This window comes from Saccopteryx leptura, chromosome 5 (assembly GCF_036850995.1).
Source record: "Saccopteryx leptura isolate mSacLep1 chromosome 5, mSacLep1_pri_phased_curated, whole genome shotgun sequence".
NCBI classification, from domain to species: domain Eukaryota; kingdom Metazoa; phylum Chordata; class Mammalia; order Chiroptera; family Emballonuridae; genus Saccopteryx; species Saccopteryx leptura.
Genome location: NC_089507.1, coordinates 162,460,403 through 162,482,297, shown reverse-complemented (window position 1 = coordinate 162,482,297; position 21,895 = coordinate 162,460,403). Strand labels below are relative to the sequence as shown.

General features: G+C 42.4%; 3 protein-coding genes and 2 pseudogenes across 5 annotated transcripts in view; 2 read left to right on the top strand and 3 right to left on the bottom strand.

Annotated features, from left to right (window-relative positions):
• The window catches only part of LOC136406420 (GTPase IMAP family member 9-like), a 421,274-nt pseudogene that overhangs the window by 76,581 nt on the left and 322,798 nt on the right, over nt 1–21,895 (bottom strand).
• LOC136406404 (GTPase IMAP family member 7-like) overlaps nt 1–21,895 on the bottom strand; it is a 243,511-nt gene that overhangs the window by 76,269 nt on the left and 145,347 nt on the right. The window lies entirely within an intron of this gene.
• The window catches only part of LOC136406407 (GTPase IMAP family member 5-like), a 114,901-nt gene that overhangs the window by 43,484 nt on the left and 49,522 nt on the right, over nt 1–21,895 (top strand). The window lies entirely within an intron of this gene.
• The window catches only part of LOC136405642 (GTPase IMAP family member 1-like), a 118,653-nt pseudogene that overhangs the window by 62,103 nt on the left and 34,655 nt on the right, over nt 1–21,895 (top strand).
• Nucleotides 1,489–8,520, bottom strand: LOC136405479 (GTPase IMAP family member 4-like). Of its 2 annotated transcripts, none has more exons than XM_066384922.1 (3): nt 8,446–8,520; nt 6,567–6,638; nt 1,489–3,295 (listed from the first exon to the last, which is right to left on the bottom strand). In XM_066384922.1, exons 2-3 carry the CDS (start codon nt 6,601–6,603, stop codon nt 2,358–2,360), a joined length of 975 nt encoding a protein of 324 aa, XP_066241019.1. In that variant the 5' UTR covers nt 6,604–6,638; nt 8,446–8,520; the 3' UTR covers nt 1,489–2,357. The 2 variants fall into 2 exon arrangements, with proteins under 2 accessions (XP_066241019.1, XP_066241020.1); XM_066384923.1 differs by lacking the exon at nt 8,446–8,520 and adding an exon at nt 7,638–7,674.

Below are 21,895 nucleotides of genomic sequence, written 5' to 3'. Positions count from 1 at the left end.
GTATAAACTCCCAACACTCTTCAGAGAAGGGAACATGCCTCATTCTTCTGTTGTCTTAATCACAATGCATGGTACTTACCCAGCACCCTCCTTGTCTGCCTCTGCCCTGGAGATAAATGGGCAACAATGTTCTCAGGGCATTTCACGTGAGCCTCTTATCTCCTCACTGCTTCTCAAGAGCAGAACCTCTACTTTGCCTCATCTATGCAGCATGAACCCGAATGCTAGGGTAAGAATAATTGAATGCATGGACACAGAAAATAACCATAAAGAATATAAAGCCTTTTTGATGTTAATACTGTATTTACTTTTTCTTCTTCTTTTTTTTTTTTTTTTTTTTTTATTTTTCTGAAGCTGGAAACGGGGAGAGACAGTCAGACAGACTCCCGCATGCGCCCGACCGGATCCACCCGGCACGCCCTCCAGGGGCGAAGCTCTGCCCACTAGGCGGTAATGCTCTTCCCTCAGGGGCGTCGCTCTGCCGCAACCAGAGCCACTCTAGCGCTTGGGGCAGAGGCCAAGGAGCCATCCCCAGCACCTGGGCCATCCTTGCTCCAATGGAGCTTTGGCTGCGGGAGGGGAAGAGAGAGACCGAGAGGAAGGAGGGGGGCGGTGGAGAAGCAAATGGGCGCTTCTCCTATGTGCCCTGGCTGGGAATCGAACCCGGGTCCCCCGCATGCCAGGCCGACGCTCTACCACTGAGCCAACCGGCCAGGGCTACTTTTTCTTCTTAAGCATGTGTGGCTGTTTGGTTAAATATATCCTTCTAGAAGCTTGTGATACAATAGGAAGTTAAATTCCAACCTCAGGATTCTGTCTGAAAGTCCAAAAATGAAAATGGACACCCCGTGCACCGTGTCCTGTAGAGAGAAACCAAACCTGGCTCACTGTGAGGGCTGTTTCTGCAGGAATCCTGAGCTGCTTCCTGTGCTGCTTCTCTTATCCTGGAGCCTTTGCTCACGTGTGCTAAATGTACAGTCTAATCTCACCTGTGTTTGGGGGAAATAAAGGAGAGGTGTATGTGCTATTGGGGAATACTTGGTGTGGGGCATGGATAGGCCACTTTCAAGATAGTAGAGCAAGGACACTTGGCGTGTGACCACCAGGACATGCTTGTAGCACATGGCAATGTGCTTTGTGAAGTCCTAGGAAGAATGAGGGTAGAAGAACCCAGGGTAAAGGGGCAGATTAACTACTGTTATCCATGTATTAAAGGGATTTTCTTTTGACCAGGAAACCCACAAAGGTCTCAGAAACCCTGGTCACACATAATTTCTATCAGCACATCATGAATGACTCCCTGGAGAATGTGGTTTGAAGAGCAGAGTTAAGAATGTGGTTCCATTTTTCAGGGGAAAGGAAAGAAGATATCTTTGGGTGTAGACCAAACAAAACTCCAAAATTAACTTGAACTTCTACCAAAAATTGAAATTCATACCTGTGTTCTTAAAAGAAGTATTAGAGGTATTTTCTTTAAGATAGAAGAGATGCCAGGCTTGCACAAATATGAGAGACTAGTACAATTTATTGTAGTAACAATAAGCAAACAATTCAAGTGGCTGGGGCAGCAGTGTGCGGTGGGCCCCGCCTTGCAGTAAGTGACCTGGTGCGGGGTGATGGAGGTGCAGTGACAACAGTTAGTTTCACAAGAAAAGGGGAGAACTAGTTAGTCAGTAAACTGAGTACAATAAGGTGGGTCCAAGAGTTTCTTGATACATCTGAACATATCGAACATTGTTCTCTGATCTGCTGAATTCCTCTTTGCTCCTTCTGACGTTTCACTTACTAGAGTGCTGAGCGATTGGTTTTCCAGAAATATCTTGGTTCTTCAGTGTGCAGATGATAAGGAACCATTTGAGTTCTTTTCCTTAAAAATGTAAGTCAACAAATATACATGCATCTAGAAAGAATGCAATCAGCAGCTCTACCTACAGATTACCTAATGCAGGCAACTGATTTCCCTAATCACATGGGAAAAAGGATCAGTGTGAACCTAAAGGCAAAAGTGAGGAGAAGCCACAGGTGAGGATGATGTGCCAATCTAGAAAGAGTCTACAGGAAAAAGGGCTACTGGGGATAAATAGAGAAAGCTTGGGGTCATCGTGCTCTGCTCTGTCTGTCTGAGAAAAGTTCAGAAAAAAGGGACCATCTGTATGTTCTGCTTTGGAGTTTATAAATTGAGAGGGTGTAGCCTCCCTTGTTAAATCAATTAAATGTCTACAAATTGCCAGGAGTGAACTTTATTATACTCTCTAGTCCTAAGGGCCTGAAGGACAGAAAGAGAGAGCTCTGACTTAGGGTCATGAGTTACATGGGGTGTAGGCTCCTGAAAATATGTAGAAAGTAGAGGCAGATTTTCATTCATATTGCTTAGACATAAATGATAAAAAAAAGTTAGCAGCAATGTCCAATACTTTCATGAGTAAGTCAACTATCCCCTTCTGACTCTCAACTTCCTTCCTGGCATTTTCCTGCCTTAAAACATAGCGTCTCTCGCTTTCCACCAGTTCTCTCTCCATTTCCACCCTTCTCCTTTCCCACTCCCAGCGATCCTCCACCTGTCTGATTGCCTCCTCATACTCCTCTCTTAACCGCCTTTTCTCTCTCTCCAGCTCAGCTCTGTATTGCTCTCGGATCACTAGGATCTGTTTCTGAATCACGGCCTCGGCCCTTTCATAATTCGGATTAGTGAAGAATGCTCCCCCGTTCTCCCTCACTGTGTGCTGGGCCAGTTCCAGCAGCTCTGTCCTCTGGGCCTCCTGCTCTGCCCCTGTTGCCTTATTGTTGAACACACAGTGGTGACCCTGGAACTGTCCCACCAGCTCTTGAATGCATTCTGGAGCTTCCTTTAAATAATCACAGAACTCCATGCCATCCAAGTCATCTTTCCGGGTGAATAAGAGAATCATGAATCTTCTAGAGCTGAGTTCAAACATCGAGAGCATCTTCTCTGTGGCCTTCTGATCTTCCTTTGTGAACCGGCCCAGCGGGACCACCAGGAGCAGAACGTGAGGCCCTGGGGAGGTCAGGAGGATGCAACGAGCAATCTCTGCTTCTGTGTCAGCATCTGGTACCTCTGTGTCAAAAATGCCAGGCGTGTCCACAACAATAATTTCTCTCCCGTTCCACATGCTGGTCCCTTTCTCACAGACCTTGGTGATGGATTTTGCTGCAATGCTCGAACGGAACTCTTTCTTTCCGAGGATGCTGTTTCCTGTGGCGCTTTTACCGGCTCCAGTCTTGCCCACTAACACCAGCCTCAGTTGCGATTCTCTGCCATCTTGGGTTTCAAGCCCTGGAACATCAGGAAACAGAAGTCACAGTGTGAAGAAGACTGATCTCCAGGTCCTGGCCAGTTAACTCAGCATTAGAGCATTGTCTGCTGTGTGTAGAAGTCCTGGGTTTGATTCCCAGGCAGGGCACACAGGAGAAGTGACCATCTGCTTCTCCACCCCTCACCCCACTCCACCACCTCTTTCTCTCCCACAGACATGGCTCACTAGATTGATTCAAATGTGTTGGCCCCAGGCGCTGAGGATGACTTCTTGGAGCCTACACTTCAGGAGCTAAAAATAGCTCGGTTGCCAGTGACCAGATGGGCAGAGCATGGAATCCAAATGGGGGTTGCCAGATGGATCCTGGTTGGGCACATATGGAATATGTCTCTGTATGTTTCTACTCTCACTTAAAAAAAATACTGATCTCCAGTTGTTTCGTCTGTAAGGCTTCTGCCCACCCATGCCTTCTCTGGTGCCTGTGGGGCTCCTGTCCCGTGAGTGACCTCTGCCCTCCCAAGACATCCATAGAACCCTTGGGACTGATCTCCCTCCTGCAGGACTTAGGGAAGCTCCTGGCCACTATGGGGGAGTCCCTTGGGCAGCTCACTCTGACCTCTGGAAGGTAAGTGCCCAGGAAGGAGGGCGGAAACCAATTTCCATGATAACTTTGCTTTCATAGCTGCTCCTCATAAGCTAATGCAGCAGGTAACACACATCTGGCTTTGGGACATCACAGTGGAAGATCCAATACCCTCCCCCCCTTCATTTATATTTCAAAAGGAATTTTTCTTCTTCCCATTAAGAAGCCAGTTAGGTGCATGACTCAAGTCATCCCACCCTCGCAGGGGAGAAAACGCCACATGGGCAGAGAGACCAAGGATTCTTTTACATGTCACATATTCCGACATCTTGTCAGGGACTATGACCCACAGGAGATCAAAATATTTGACGTTTAAAATTACAACCTTAGCATAGAAACCTAGTGGAGTCTTTATATTTTAAATTAAGATGTTGAGGACTTATTTCCAGAAAGTATTGGCTGTCCTCTGGAGTTACTACAAAAATCCCGTGATACCTAAATAATCATAATAATAACCCCTACAGATTAAAATCAGTAGAGTTATACTTTCTTAGTTTCACCAGGTTAAGGGTATCTACCTCCTAGGAGACTTGCAAGGTAATAACTGAACAGCACAGCCTATGAACTGAAACGATGCTTTCAAAATAACTGTGTCTTAAGTGAAACCCCACATCACTTATGTATTCAATAGCTCTTTCCATATGTGTAGTCAGCCAGTTCTCTGCCTATCTCTTTAATGTGTCTGTAAGGTTGAAGTGTTCGGGATTTGTTAAGCACCGACCGGGACCATGGAAGACAACTGACAAGTATACCTGAGAGCCTGTTTCTCTGAGTAGGGAGACCCTGCCCTCTCAGCCTTTGAATAAGACCGATTCTCACAACACCCATCTCTGCTTGGAGACCAGGCATACATTATCACAATGACAATAGTTAGACATGATTATAATAATATTTTATTTTTCAGAGATGTCATCTGCATTTACCCAGTTCCTGAGACAAATAGTCTAAGATCTTCCTTGTTCCCATCGTGTCCTTACTTTCCAGATGCAACCCATCGGCAAGTTCTCCTGGCTCCATTCACAGATCTGACTGCTTCTCCCCAGCTTGAAGACCACCATATTCGTCCAAGCTACCATCACCACCTGTGCCTCAGTGGTCACCTACCTGGTCTCTCTATTGCCACTGTGCCCTCTTCTGTCTATTCTGTACATTGGAATGATTTTTTTTTTCTTCGTATTTTTCTGAGGCTGGAAACGGGAGAGACAGTCAGACAGACTCCCGCATGCGCCCGACCGGGATCTCCCCGGCACGCCCACCAGGGGGCGACGCTCTGCCCACCAGTGGGCGATGCTCTGCCCATCCGGGGCATCGCTATGTTGCGACCAGAGCCACTCTAGTGCCTGAGGCAGAGGCCACAGAGCCATCTCCAATGCCCGGGCCATCTTTGCTCCAATGGAGCCTTGGCTGCAGGAGGGGAAGAGAGAGACAGAGGAAGGAGAGGGGGAGGGGTGGAGAAGCAGATAGGCGCTTCTCCTATTTGCCCCGGCTGGGAATCGAACCCGGGACCTCTGCACGCCAGGCCGACGCTCTACCACTTAGCCAACCGGCCAGGGCCTGGAATGATTTTTTTAAAATATCAATCAAACAGAAGAGACATTTTGCAGAATCCCCCACTCTGGCTTTCACAAAATCAGTGTTCATGCCCCATCTCCCACAAACTTTATGTGGACACTGTTGCTAATCGAAGAATAAGCAAAACCATCTTAAAGGCCCCATTTCCCACATGTGATAGCCAGAATCCTGGAATGAGTGAGGTGGATGTGCAGAAGCTGAGAACAATGGACACAGGATGGTTATGATTAGGGGGCAGTGGGAAAGGGGGTTCAGATTATTATGTAGTTAGCTTCACAGTGGAAGACCCCACCCCTAAGGCAGTCCTGAGTGCATTAGAGAGAGAGTAAGAAAATCATGGGAGGTGAAACAAAATGTCACCAAAGCCAGCTCCCACGGTGCAACAATTTGCCAATGCATCTTGGCATCAATGCGATATGCCATACAGTCACATGATCACAGGTATGTATTTGACTCTTATGTGGCAGTCTGCAGGTATGGCCATGGGCACCCAAATCTAAAGCCTGTGAAATGGTTGATGCTTTAGGCTATTAAAGTGTGGTGTGGTTTGCCAAACGAGGAGAAGTTCAGCTGGTGTTATTGATTTCTATAGACAATGGAGTAAAGGGAGGGTTAGGTGAGAACGTGAGTGAGCCAGTCTGTTGAGTTTGTGGGTTATTCATACTGAGGCCACCAGGAGCAGGCAAATTAGAGACGTGAATGAAGAAGCATTGTTCTCGTGTTCCTCCTTCCCCAGCCTCTCTCAGGATGAGTGGAGGGGCAGAGAAACAACCAGACAGGGTACAGCTGGCCCTGCTGTTGAGTCCACATCACAGGAAGTGGGAAATAAGAAATGTCATCAAGCCTGGGCTCCATCAGGATATTTTAGCCTCTCTTCCTGGTAGCCGTTATGCTACAACATGAGTACACAATGTAGATGGTCAGAGAAGAGAAAGAGCAGAGTCAGCTAAGAGAAATAAGAAATGGGTTGAAAATATTTTGTTCTTGCTCAGATGGAGACTGGCAGACAGGACAGGAGCACCTTCTGCCAGGTCCGCTCCGTCCAGCCTGGTCTGAGGCCCTGATCACCCTCTCACCGTGTCTGGTCCTGGGTTCACTGAGGTTGAAACTCATCCTGTGGAATTCAGCTGCCTCTGTAGTTTCAATTCCTGTAGATAGAAAACGTAACTCGTTTTAGGGAAAGGGAGGGTAACTGGAAACCGAAACCTCATGCAGCCAACACTTCTCTCTTTCCCATAAAATTGCTATTTCATTTCTCCTGCCTTATTTCCCAACTCGTCTCTCAAATTCCCATCGTCAGTCTCCTTTTCACACATTGGTTTATGTCTACACAGAATAAAAGCTTCAATTGCTTCCTCTGCTCTGGTTCTGGGCGCCCTTTCCCCTCAGTTCAGTGCATTATTGCTCTGAATGCCATGTGTATGGAGTCAGGAGCTTAGCTTAGACTTCCTCAGAGCTCTGAACTTGTATATCCCATTACACTTTTCCACTGGTCAGGTTCATGGGCATCTCAAACAGAACTCTACCAAAATGGAACCCTTGAGCCCCCCACCCTGGCCCCAGCCTATGCTGCCTCCAGATCACAGGGATGATTCCATCCCCATTTCAGTTGATAGCATCACCGCTCAGCCAGTGGTTCCTGCAGAATCTTGGGGTCATTTGCATCTTCTCTTCCTTCACTCGCTCATCAGTCCACCGCTAAGTCCTATGGATTCTGCTTCCACAAAATGCAACATCACCCATCCTCCCACCTTTGTGTTAATCCAGGCCACGGACATTTGCTTGCCTTGTAACCAGCTCCTAACCAATCATTTTCTCTTTGGTCCCTGTCCTGCTTTATAATCAGATGCCTCTGAAAAACTACAATTTGGTGTGTTTTTTTTCCAATTTCCCTCCCCCCACACCATCAGCACAAACTATGGAGCTGTGATGTGGACCTTGCTATTTGCTTCCATCCCATTTTCAGGGGTTCCTATAGAACTTAGGTCACAGCAGGGAGCTGTTTGTCCGTTATTTGTACTCCATCCCTTTAGGCTGTGAGCTCTTTGATGGTGATAAGACCATCTGTGTTTTGTATTTCCCCTCTTTCCTGGAGGCGAACACAATACAAGGCAAAGAGTGGTTCCCAGTAAATATTTGTTCAATACATTGATCAAAATCCCCTTGATATTGCTTCCTCTCTGATCTTTCTGTCCAGCCTGCATCTGTGGAAAAGAAGATCATTTTTTTATTCGTCAGTGCTTAGTGTCATAGAGACAGGGTGTGACAAGTTAAATATTGTGTCTCCTTTCAATCTACCAATGTTGGGCAATGTGGAAAGGTGCTTGATGAGCTCGTGTTGGAGCCCATGTTGCCAGGGACAGGCTGAAAATGCTCATTGCTAAGGACCGGGCTGATTTGATAGGGAGCCATCAAACGTAACCTTGAAACACTGTTAGAAAGACAGACACTCCTTCTGAAAGAAGAATTGTGTCTTTACTCCCTTAAGGATAAAGATTAGAAAACAGCTTCTTGTAAACCTGGAAGAGAAATCACCAAAGTTTTAAAAATCACTTTTGGCCACAAACTTGATGTTGGTGACCGGGGGGTGGGGGGTGGGGAGGGGGCCCCACAGAGCTGTGTGTATGCCTCCCAGCTTCCCAGTGCTCCTGCCCTGCCCTGGCTCTTGGGGCTGGTGCTGTCCGCTCAGCCTTTAAAACGGATTATAACCTAAAATCAGCAGACACAGGAAACAGAAAGCAACGACGAGAAATCTACGCTGAGAGCAAGTTTGCTGGGAGGCTTCATATATAGAAGCAGAGGAGAGGTCCTCTCTGCACCAAATCCCACATTTTCCTGCCTCTTGCCACACACACACACACACACACACACACACACACACACACACACACACACACACTCGCACACACGCACACACGCACTCACGCACACACGCATGCACGCATATTGCTTTACCTGAAAAAGCTGAGTTCTGCTCCTGTCTCTAACAGTGAAGGCGATGCTTAGTGAGGCTATTAAAGTGGAGGAGGAGGAGGGAGGAAGTGAAGGGAGGTGCTACCCAAACTTGTTCACGTAAAAACTGAATCAAGAAAGGAACACAAAATCTGAACAGACTGATTACAACTAAAAAAAAAAAATCAAAGCAATAATAAAAAATAAGTGCACAGAAGTCCTGAACTGTATGGCCTCACAGGGGAATTTTACCAAACATTTAAAGAAGAACTAATACCTATCGTTATGAAACTATACCAGCCTTACCGGTGGTGGTGCAATATAGAGCATCGACCAGGAATTCCGAGGACCCTGAGGTCCCAGGTTCGAAACCCCAAGGTCAGCTGTGAGTGCAAGCTCGCCAGCTCCAGTGGGACACTTGAAACCATGTCAACATAATAAATTAAAATTTTAAATTAAAAAAAATACCATACTACAAGGCTATAGAAATCAAAAGAGCATTGTGCTGCCTGAACAGGTCCTGGTGCAGTGGATAGAGCATCGAACTGGGATGCGGAGGACCCAGGTTCGAGACCCCAAGGTCGCCAGCTTGAGCACAGGCTCATCTGGCTTGAGGAAAAAAAATTCTAACCAGCTTGGACCCAAGGTTGGTGGCTCGAGCAAGGGGTTACTCGGTCAGCTGAAGGCCCGTGGTCAAGGCACATATGAGAAAGCAATCAATGAACAACAAAGGTGTCACGATGAAAAACTGATGAATGATGTTTCTCATCTCTCTCGTTCCTGTCTGTCTGTCCCTATCTAACTCTATCTCTGTCCCTGTAAAAAAAAAAAGCATGGTGATGGCATAAAAACAGACACAAATATCAATGAACAGAATAGAGAGCTTGGAAATAAACCCACACCTATATGGCAATTAACATTTGAGAACAAAGACAAGGGTAAGGACAATCTATTCAATGAATGGTGCTGGGAAGATTGAACAGCTATCCACAAGAAAATGAAACTAGACCACCTTCTTAACCATATACAAGGATACACTCAAAAGGGTTTTTTTTTTTTTTTTTTTAAATAAATTTTTATTAATGGTAATGGGATGACATTAATAAATCAGGGTACATATATTCAAAGAAAACATGTCTAGGTTATTTTGTCATTAAATTATGTTGCATACCCCTCGCCCAAAGTCAGATTGTCCTTCGCCATCCTCTATCTAGTTCTCTGTGCCCCTCCCCCTCCCCCTAACTCTCCCCCTGTCCTCCCTCCCCCCACCCCTGGTAACCACCACACTCTTGTCCATGTCTCTTAGTCTCATTTTTATGTTCCACCAATGTATGGAATCATGTAGTTCTTGTTTTTTTCTGATTTACTTATTTCACTCCTTATAATGTTATCAAGATCCCACCATTTTGCTGTAAATGATCTGATGTCATCGTTTCTTATGGCTGAGTAGTATTCCATAGTGTATATGTGCCACATCTTCTTTATCCAGTCTTCTATTGAAGGGCTTTTTGGTTGTTTCCATGTCTTGGCCACTGTGAACAGTGCTGCAATGAACATGGGGCTACATGTGTCTTCACGTATCAATGTTTCTGAGTTTTGGGGGTATATACCCAGTAGAGGGATTGCTGGGTCATAAGGTAGTTCTATTTGCAGTTTTTTGAGGAACCACCATACTTTCCTCCATAATGGTTGTACTACCTTACAGTCCCACCAACAGTGAATGAGGGTTCCTTTTTCTCCACAGCCTCTCCAACATTTGCTATTACCCGTCTTGTTGATCATAGCTAATCTAACAGGTGTGAGGTGGTATCTCATTGTAGTTTTGATTTGCATTTCCCTAATAACTAATGAAGCTGAGCATTTTTTCATATATCTGTTGGCCATTTGTATCTCTTCCTGTGAGAAGTGTCTATTCATGTCTTCTTCCCATTTTTTTATTGGATTGTTTGTTTGTTTGTTGTTGAGTTTTATGAGTTCTTTGTAAATTTTGGAAATTAGGCCCTTATCTGAGCTGTTGTTTGAAAATATCATTTCCCATTTAGTTGGCTGTCTGTTTATTTTTATATCAGTTTCTCTTGCTGAGCAAAAACTTTTTATTCTGATGTAGTCCCATTCATTTATCTTTGCCTTCACTTCTCTTGCCATTGGAGTCAAGTTCATAAAATGTTCTTTAAAACCTAGGTCCATGAGTTTAGTACCTATGTCTTCTTCTATGTACTTTATTGTTTCAGGTCTTATATTTAGGTCTTTGATCCATTTTGAATTAATTTTAGTACACGGGGACAGGCTGTAGTCGAGTTTCATTCTTTTGCATGTGGCTTTCCAGTTTTCCCAACACCATTTGTTGAAGAGGCTTTCTTTTCTCCATTGTGTGTTGTTGGCCCCTTTATCAAAGATTATTTGACCATATATATGTGGTTTTATTTCTGGGCTTTCTATTCTGTTCCATTGGTCTGAGTGTCTATTTTTCTGCCAATACCATGCTGTTTTGATTATTGTGGCCCTATAATATAGTTTAAAGTCAGGTATTGTAATGCCCCCAGCTTCATTCTTTTTCCTTAGGATTGTTTTGGCTATTCGGGGTTTTTTATAGTTCCATATAAATCTGATGATTTTTTGTTCCATTTCTTTAAAAAATCTCATAGGAATTTTGATGGGAATTGCATTAAATTTGTATATTGCTTTGGGTAATATGGCCATTTTGATTATATTTATTCTTCCTATCCAAGAGCAAGGAATATTTTTCCATCTCATTGTATCTTTTTCGATTTCCCTTAACAATGCTTTGTAATTTTCATTATATAGGTCCTTTACATTCTTTGTTATGTTTATTCCTAGGTATTTTATTTTTTTTGTTGCAATCGTGAAGGGGATTATTTTTTTGAGTTCGTTTTCTAATATTTCATTGTTGGCATAGAGAAAGGCTATGGACTTCTGTATGTTAATTTTGTATCCTGCGACCTTACTGTATTGGTTTATTGTTTCTAATAATCTTTTTGTGGAGTCCTTCGGGTTTTCGATGTATAGGATCATATCATCAGCAAAAAGTGATACCTTTACTTCTTCTTTTCCAATATGGATGCCTTTTATTTCTTTGTCTTGTCTGATTGCTCTGGCCAGAACTTCTAGCACCACGTTAAATAAGAGTGGAGAGAGTGGACAACCCTGTCTTGTTCCTGATTTAAGGGGGAAAGCCTTCAGTTTAGTGCCATTTAATATGATGTTAGCTGATGGTTTATCATATATGGCCTTTATCATGTTGAGATATTTTCCTTCTATACCCATTTTGTTGAGAGTCTTAAACATAAAATTGTGTTGTATTTTATCAAAAGCCTTTTCTGCATCTATTGATAAGATCATGTGGTTTTTGTTCTTTGTTTTGTTGATATGGTGTATTACGTTAACCGTTTTGCGTATGTTGAACCATCCTTGAGATTCTGGGATGAATCCCACTTGATCATGATGTATTATTTTTTTAATATATTGTTGTATTCGGTTTGCCAGTATTTTGTTTAGAATTTTAGCATCTGTATTCATTAGAGATATTGGTCTGTAGTTTTCTTTCTTTGTGCCATCCTTGCCAGGTTTTGGTATGAGGGTTATGTTGGCCTCATAAAATGTGTTCGGAAGTATTGCTTCTTCAATTTTTTGGAAGACTTTGAGTAGAATAGGAACCAAGTCTTCTTTGAATGTTTGATAGAATTCACTAGTATAACCGTCTGGGCCTGGACTTTTATTTTTGGGGAGGTTTTTAATAGTTTTTTCTATTTCCTCCCTGCTGATTGGTCTGTTTAGGCTTTCTGCTTCTTCATGACTCAGTCTAGGAAGGTTGTATTGTTCTAGGAATTTATCCATTTCTTCTAGATTGTTGTATTTGGTGGCATATAATTTTTCATAGTATTCTACAATAATTCTTTGTATATCTATGATGTCTGTGGTGATCTCTCCTCTTTCATTTTGGATTTTATTTATTTGAGTCCTGTGCCTTTTTTCCTTGGTGAGTCTTGCCAAGGGTTTGTCAATTTTGTTGACCTTTTCAAAGAACCAGCTCCTTGTTTTATTGATTTTTTCTATAGTTTTTCTGTTCTCTATTTCATTTATTTCTGCTCTGATTTTTATTATCTCCTTTCTTCGGCTGGTTTTGGGTTGTCTTTGTTCTTCTTTTTCTAGTTCCTTAAGGTGTGAAGTTAAGTGGTTTACTTCGGCTCTCTCTTGTTTGTTCATATAGGCCTGAAGTGATATGAACTTTCCTCTTATTACTGCTTTTGCTGCATCCCAGAGATTCTGATATGTCGTATTTTCATTTTCATTTGTCTGTATGTATCTTTTGATCTCTGCACTTATTTCTTCTTTGACCCATTCATTTTTTAGAAGTATGTTGTTTAGTTTCCACATTTTTGTGGTTTTTTCCCCCTCTTTTTTGCAGTTGAATTCTAGTTTCAAGGCTTTATGATCAGAAAATATGCTTGGTACAATTTCAATTTTTCTAAATTTGCTGATATTGTCTTTGTGGCCCAACATATGGTCAATTCTTGAGAATGTTCCATGTACACTAGAGAAAAATGTATACTCTGTCGCTTTGGGATGAAGTGTCCTGTAGATGTCTATCATATCCAGGTGTTCTAGTATTTCGTTCAAGGCCACTATATCTTTATTGATTCTCTGTTTGGATGACCGATCTAGAGCCGTCAGCGGAGTATTGAGGTCTCCAAGTATGATTGTATTTTTGTTAGTTTTTGTTTTAAGGTCAATAAGTAGCTGTCTTATATATTTTGGTGCTCCTTGGTTTGGTGCATATATATTAAGGATTGTTATGTCTTCTTGATTCAGTGTCCCCTTAATCATTATGAAGTGACCATTTTTGTCTCTGAGTACTTTTTCTGTCTTGTAGTCAGCATTATCAGATATGAGTATTGCTACACCTGCTTTTTTTTGGGTGTTGTTTGCTTGGAGTATTGTTTTCCAGCCTTTCACTTTGAATTTGTTTTTATCCTTGTTGCTTAGATGTGTTTCTTGTAGGCAGCATATAGTTGGATTTTCTTTTTTAATCCATTCTGCTACTCTGTGTCTTTTTATTGGTAAGTTTAATCCATTTACATTTAGTGTAATTATTGACACTTGTGGGTTCCCTACTACCATTTTATAAATTGCTTTCTGTTAGTTTTGTATCTAGTTTGATTCTTCTCTTTTGTTTTTCTATCATTTGTTTCTGTTTGTTTGTGTTCCATACTTCTTTCCTCTGTTGCTACCTTTTTTAAGTCATGTGTTTTTGTGGTGGTTTTTTCAAGGGTGGTTACCATTAAGTAATGAAAAGGGTACCTACCATATTCATTGTAGTACCCTATCTTATAAGTATTTCTGCACTTCATCGTCCTTTGCTACTGTTAATCTCCATTCTCTCCCCCCCCTTTTTTTTCCCTTTGTTGTCACAGTTTAAGTTTGGTTTTATTGTGTTCTTGGTGGAGCTGTTACTTGTGGTGTTGTTTTCTTTTGTTCTTTGAATCTGGTTGGAAAACCCCCTTTAGTATTTCCTGGAGTGGGGGCTTTCTCGTGATAAATTCTCTCATCTTTTCTGTATTTGTGAATGTTTTTATATCTCCTTCATACTTGAAGGATAGCTTTGATGGGTATAGTATTCTTGGCTGAAAGTTCCTCTCTTTCAGGGCCTTAAATATTGGGGTCCACTCTCTTCTAGCTTGTAGAGTTTCTGCTGAGAAATCTGATGATAATCTAATAGGCCTTCCTTTATATGTTGTACTCTTCTTTTCCCTGGCTGCCTTGAGAATTTTTTCTTTGTCACTGGTTTGTGTCATCTTTATTATGATGTGCCTTGGAGTGGGTTTGTTGGGGTTAAGAAAACTCGGTGTTCTGTTTGCTTCTTGAACTTGAGGCTTTAGTTCTTTCCACAGGCTTGGGAAGTTCTCGTCTATTATTTGTTTGAGTATATTCTCCATTCCATTTTCTTTCTCTTCTCCCTCTGATATACCTATTATTCTTATGTTATTCTTTCTGATGGAGTCAGATAATTCCTGTAGGGCTTTCTCGTTTTTTATTATTTTTGAGTCTCTTTCTTCTTCTCTCTGTTGTGCCTCAAGTTGTTTGTCTTCTATTTCACTAATCCTATCTTCAATCTGGGTTGTTCTGCTAGCTAAGCTTGTTACCTCGTTTTTCAGCTCGTGAATTGAGTTTTTCATTTCTGTTTGATTTGTTTTTATAGTTTCAATTTCCTTGGTAATATATTCTTTGTGTTCATTGAGTTGTTTTCTGATCTCCCTATATTGCCTTTCCGTGTTTTCTTGTATATCTCTGAGTATTTTTAAGATTTCTATTTTAAATTCTCTGTCATTTAGCTCCAAGGCTTCCAATATGTTAAGTCTTTTCTCCATAGATTTATCCACATCTATTTGTGTTACCTCTCTTTCTTTTGTATCCATAATATTCGATTTCCTCTTTCTTATTGGCATCTGCGGGTGGTCTTGTTGATAGCACTAATTAGAATTAATAAAGAGTAAAAAGTAAAAAACAAAAACAAAAACAAAAACACACACAAAAAAAAACAAAAAACAAAAACAAAGGGTAAAACACCCCACAAAAAAAAAAGCAGTAATAATTTATTATTTCCCCCTTTTTTTTTCTTTGTTCTCCTTCCCTCCTCTCCCCTCCTCAGGGAAATATCGTGCCTATAATGGAGGGCCTGGTTTGCGGTGAAGAGTTCAAGGGGGCAAAAAAAAAAAAAAAAAAAAAAAAAAAAAGGGAAGAAAATCTTAGACAAGCATAAGTTGATCTGCCTGCGGGTGACGGTCAACCAAGAGATATAATGAGAGGGACAAGAGGGAACCAGAAAAAAGGACAAAAAAAAGGAATAATCAAGAAGAAAAAATAAAAATAATAAGTAAAAATACGTTGTATTAAGTGGAGCAAAGACCAAATACAATGGAGACCTTGGGTTGGGAGGACCCAAAATGCCACAAAAACAAACCAACCAGAAAAAAACAAAAACAAAACCGAAAAAGAAAAACAAAGCCAAAAAAATCCTTGAGTCCCAAATTAACTAATTTGTTCGTGATTGAGGATTAAATGGGAGGAAAGTAAAACGAGAAAAGAAAAAACGAATAGAAAGGAAAAAATAAGAAAAAGTGAAAAACGAAGGAAGAAATAAAAAAGGAAGAGAAAAAAACAAAATAAGGCAAAAAAAACAAAAGAGGAGAGAGTGAGAATTAAGTGTCCTGGAGTATAACCCCAAAGGAGGGTGAGGATGAAGGAGAGAAATAAAATGTAACACTTATGGGTAGTGTAGTTCAAGAAAAGGGAAGCATAAGATGGGCAGAGAATAGAAGGGCTGAGGTGGAGGAAATAAAGGCAATAAGATAGAAGGAACAAACAACAACAACTACAAAAAAAAAACAAAAAAAAACCCCAACAAACAGTGGAACAAGCTGCAAAGTCTGTGGATTTTTCCTGATTTTGAGATGTCAACCTCTTCCTCCTTCTCTTCTCTCCCTCTTCCCGGTCGGCGACTCTGCACCCCAGGCCCTGCCCCTGCACCACACCCAGGCAGGGACTTGCAGTTGATGGGGTTCTATGGCAATGTCACACAATTGGCTTTAGTCTTGTTGGTAGTCAAGGCCTGCCGGCGTCTGCAGGGTCTAACGACGAGAGAGTTCGCCTTCGTGGATTCTCTCTCCCAGTCCCCCCCTCCCGAACCAGCAGCCTGGCGATCCAGCCCCAAGGCTGCCACTGCTTCTGCCTGGGGAGTAAGAGGCTCAAAGAGCTGGGAAATCCCCACTCTATCCCCACTCAGTGCAAGGCTCTGTGAAGGGCTCTGACAGTCAGGGCCTCCAGTGTAATCAGGCGGGGGTGGGAGTCAATTGTTGTCAAGGTGATTGTTCAGCGCCTAGCATTCCGTTGGACCTCTCAACCCAGGCTTTCCACACTTTGTAGCCTGTTTTGGCCAGTAAAAAGAGGCACTAGTCTCTGCTTGCGACTAGTGTGGTATAGATCTTATTATCTGCCAAGTCCTTCTTGTTAGCGTTTATCCCTGAATATGGAGGCTTTATCAATCAGAAGTTGCCCCCGCCCCTTTAGCGAGAGGCACCAAAAAATATCACGCCTCTTGTCTTGGGTCGGTGAACTGAGAGAGATCTTATCAATTAGAACCGAGGGTGCGCAGATTTCACGGGTTAAGTTAATTTTAGTAATTGGGTCGCAGCTGTGCTCCCGAAGGTATTTCAGGCTGCCTGCGCGCGCCCCTCCCCCAACGCTTGATTGTTAGCTTGAATGGCTGGGTGAGGTGCCCCGCCCGCGGAGAGAATCTCCCAAGTAGGGAATACCGCCCTGGGGCCTCTCCCGCTCCCCGTGCGGGGGTCGCTGGGAACGTTAGCGGTGCTCGGTCTGCAATGCTCGGTCTGCAACCAGACCGGGAGCGCGCCAGCGGCTGTTTGCCGCTGTCTCTGCAACCGACCCACCGCTCGCGGCGGCGGTGGCGGCGGCGGTGGCGGCGGCGCGGCGGCGGCGGCGGCGGCGGCGGTTTCCGAGTGCGGGATGACTTACCACCGGTGCACTTTCTCGCGGCTTGAATGAACGTCCCTGCGGTAGGTTCCTCCACACCCTCGTCTCTCAGATTCGAGTGATAACAGTCCTTTTGCTTTCAGTTTGCTCCGAAGATAAATTTTCCTGTTTCTAGTTGATAAATTTGTTGTGATTTTGGGGAGATCTGTCGGACGCGCTGCTCACGGCGCCATTTCCGTGACGTCACCCACTCAAAAGGGTTTAAAGTCTTAAATGTTAAGACTGGGAACCATAAAATGTCTACAAGAAAACATGGGGCAGTAAATTGCTCTAAGCAATGTATTTTTTTTTCTGAATCCTTATCTCTCCTCAGGCAATGGAAACCAAAGAAAAAGTAAACAAATGGGGCTATATCAAACTGAGTTTTTGCATAGAAAAGAAAACCATCAACAAAATGAAGGACAATCTACTGAATGGGAGAAAATATGATTCAGCCATAAAAACACCCCAAAATCTTGCCATTTGCAACGGCATGGGTAGACCTCGAGGGAATTTGCTAAATGAAATATGTCAGACAGAGAAGCACAAAAACTGTATGCTCTCTCTTTTATGTGGAATCTGAAACAAACAGACAAACAAAAATCAAGCTCGGAGATCCAGAACACAGACTGGAGATTGCCAGATGCGTGGAGTGAGAGAAATGGTTGAAGGGAATCAAAAGGTAAAAATTAAATTGGCCCCGGCTGGATGGCTGAATGGACGGAGCATGGTCCCTCCACGTCAAGGTTGCAGGTTCGATCCCTGGTCAGGACACATAGGAGAAGTAACCAATGAGTGCACAACTAAAGTGGAACAACGAGTCAATGCTTCTCGCTCTCACTCTCTCCCTTTCTCTCTCTCTCAAGTCAACTCAGGGGAAAAAGGTAAAAATTAAAATAAGAGATAAAATAAAATGAATACATGTTGCAACATGTATACACATGTGTAAGCTAATGAGAAATGCCAAGACTTGTTAGAAATATGTTTACAAAATCGATTATTGAATCTACTTAAGAAAGCAATGAATTTTATTATATGTGAATAAAATTTTATAAAACCGGGACATTGCAGGTGTAGTAGGTAGATTTTAAAACGGGCCACAAGTTGTCAGAGTAGGTCGTATCAGTATCTTGTTACAATATGAACTTGTTTGTGTTCCTGTGCAGTGATGGGGTCTATTTCTGGACCCCTGAAGTTCAAAGCCTCAAAGGCTCTGCAGGGTCGTTCTTGACAACTTCAGATCTTGTAAGCGTTTCCTGTTTCCTTCACAATTTGACACCCTTTCCAACCCAGGTTTTTGCTTCTTGTGTATCAAAAATATCTATACCAGTTTTTTACAAATTACATGGTAAAGAGATCAGAGGACGATGTTCACACACACACACCATAGTCCCCGGGAAGTCTGGTCTACCACTGATGTCAGCACATTTCTCAGAATCTTCTCCCATCTTGGGAGTGTGAGCGTGAGTGACAAGAGGTTTCAACCGAATTCTGCAAGGCAGACAGAGATGAAGGGTAAACAGGGGTGGACTGCCCAAGGTCAACACCATCCTGGAGAGACTGTTGCCAAGGTGGCTGCAGGTGTCAACTGGGCTACCTGGTGAGATTTGACTCCAGAAACTTCATATAATTTCAGTCAGTTGTTTCCAGATATGCAAGGATGACCTGCTAATATTGGTCAAATATTTCTCCCTACAGAAATGCTCTAAAAAATCCTGTAGAATTAGCCCTGGCCTGTTAGCTCGGTCAGTTAAGAGCATTGTCCTGAAAAACAAGGTTGTGGGTTTGATCCCCCATGAGGGTACATACGGGAAGCAGCCAATGAATGCACAACTGAGTGAAACAATAAATGAATGCTTTCCTTCCTCCTCCTCTCTCTCTCTTCCTCTCTCTGTCTCTCTAGAAATCAGTCAATAAAAAATAAAATAAAATAAGCCCTGGCTTGATAGCTTGGTTGGTTGAAGCTTAGTCCCAGAGCATGGAAGTTACCAGTTTGATTCCCCGGTCGGGGCACATAGAGAAACAGCTCGATGTTCCTGTCTCTCTCTCCCTGCTTATCTAAATAAATATATAAATAAATAAGTAAGTAAATATCATATTGGATTGAAATAACATAGACCACATTTCCTGACCACAATATAATTAAAAGATAAATAAATAAAATACCATATGTGTGACAATTAGAGAACATAGTTTTAAATAAACTTATGGATCAAATAAGACCTAATGAAAACTGATAAATATTTAGGACAAAAACTTAATTAAATAATATATTTTGAGCTTATGAGATGCAGGCAAAACAATAATCACACATTAAATTTTAGCTTTAAGTGAATTTATTTGAAACAAATACAGCGAAGTTGCAGGACACAAAGTCAACATACAAAAATGTATTGTGTTCTTATACACTAGCAATTAAATTTCAGGAAAAGAAAGGAATAAAACAATTTCTTTTGTGATTGCAACAAAAAGAAATAAAATACCTAGGAATAAACAAAGGATGTGAAAGGACTGAAAACTACAAGCTATTATTATAGGAAATTGAAGAAGACACAAAGAAATGGAAAGATATGTCATGTTCATGGATTGGAAAAATCAACACAGTTAAAATGACCACGTTATCTAAAGCAATATACAAATTTAATGCAACCCCTCTCAAGATCCCAATGACATTTTAAGAATAAAGAGAACAAAAAAAATCATTACATTTATATAGAATCATAAAAAACCTCTAAAAGCCAAAGAAATATCCACAAAATAAAGCTGGTCCTGGCCAGTTGGTGCAGTAGTAGAGCATCACCCAGCATTTAGAAGTCCCAGATTCAATTCCCAGTCAGGGAACACAACAACAGAGGTAACCATCTGCTTTTCCCCTCTCCTCTTCCCTTCCCTCTCTCTGTTTCTCTTCCCCTCCTACAGCCATGGCTCTGATTTGAGTGCATCAAATTTGGGCGCTGAGGATGGCTCCATTGAGCCTCTGCTTCAGGTGCTAAAAATAGCTTGGTTGCCAACAGCTCAAGATGGATGTTACCCTGTGGATTCCTGTCCAGGCACACACAGGAGTCTATCTCTCTATCTCTCCTCCTCTCGAAGGAAGGAAGGAAGAAGAAAGGAAGGAATGAAGGAAGGAAGGAAGGAAAGAAGGAAGGAAGGAAGGAAAGAAGGAAGGAAGGAAGGAAAAAAGTGAGAAATGAAGGAAGAAAAAAAGGAAAGAAGGAAAAAAGGAAGGAAGGAGAAAAGGAAGGAAGAAGCTAGAGGTATCACACTCCCTGACTTCCAATTATACTACAAAGTGGCAATAATCACAATACAATAATACAATAGTAGGTATTGGCAGAAATACAGACACACCGGCCAATGGAAGAGAATTGAGGGCCCAGAAATAAACCCACATATATATGAGTAAATAATTTCAACAAGGGAGCCAAAAGACATACAATGGAAAAAAGAAAGCCTCTTCAGTAAATAGTGTGGGGAAAATTGAAAAACCACATGCCAAACAATGAAACTATACTGGGCTGCAATTTGTCACCATATACAAAAATTGACTCAAAATGGATCAAAGGCCAAAGATGAGATCTGACAGTAAGTACAAAGATGAAGACATAGGAACTGAACTTAGAACCTTGGTCTTAGAGAGGATTTTATAAATTTGACTCCAAAGCCAAGGGAAATAAAAGCAAAAATAAATAAATGAGACTATATCAAACTAAAAAGCTTCTGCACAGCAAAAGAAACCATTGCAGAATGAAAGGCAACCACCCAAATGAAGAACATATTTGCAAACAGTTCTGACAAGGGGTTACCCAAATACTAAAGAACATATACAACTCTACAACAAAATACCAAACAATCCCATTTCAAAAACAGGAAAAGGACCTCAACAGACACTTCTCCCAAGAAGACTTACAAATGGCCAACAGATATATGACAAGATGCTCAACTTACTAGCTATGAGGGAAATGCAAATCAAAACCACAGTGAGAGACCACCCTATGCCTGTTAGATTGGCTGTTACCCACAAGACAGGCAGTAACAAGTGTTGGAGAGGTTGTAGAGAAAAAGAAACCCTCATACACTGGTGGTAGGAATGTAAACTGATACAGCCACTATAGAAAACAGTACAGAGGTTTTTCCAAAAATTAAGAATAGAACTCTGATGTGAACCAGCAATTCCTCTTTTGGGTATCTACCCAAAAATTTGAAAACATTTTTTGTAAATATATGTATACCCCTATGTTCATTGTGGTATTTATTCATGGTAGCCAAGACATGGAAACCATCTAAGTTCCCTTCGATGGATGATTGCATAAAGAAGATGTGGTCCAGATAAATAATGGAATACTACTCAGCCATAAAGAGGATGAAATATTGCCATTGCAACAACATGAATGGATCTTGAAAGTATCAAGCTAAGTGGAAAAAGTCAAATGGAAAAGGACAACAATCATATGATTTCACTGGTATGTGAGATATAAAACAGAAAGCAACAGGCCCTGGCTGGTTGGCTCAGCGGTAGAGCGTCGGCCTGGTGAGCGGGGGACTGGGGTTTGATTCCCAGCCAGGGCACATAGGAGAAGCGGCCATTTGCTTCTCCACCCCCCCCCTTCCTCTCTGTCTCTCTCTTCCCCTTCCGCAGCCAAGGCTCCATTGGAGCAAAGATGGCCCGGGCGCTGGGGATGGCTCCTTGGCCTCTGCCCCAGGCGCTGGAGTGGCTCTGGTCGCGGCAGAGCATCGCCCCCTGGTGGGCAGAGCCTCGCCCCTAGTGGGCGTGCCGGGTGGATCCCGGTCGGGCGCAGGCGGGAGTCTGTCTGACTGTCTCTCCCCGTTTCCAGCTTCAGAAAAATACAAAAAAAACCCCCACAAAACCCCCCCCCCCAAAACAAACAAAAAACCCAGAAAGCAA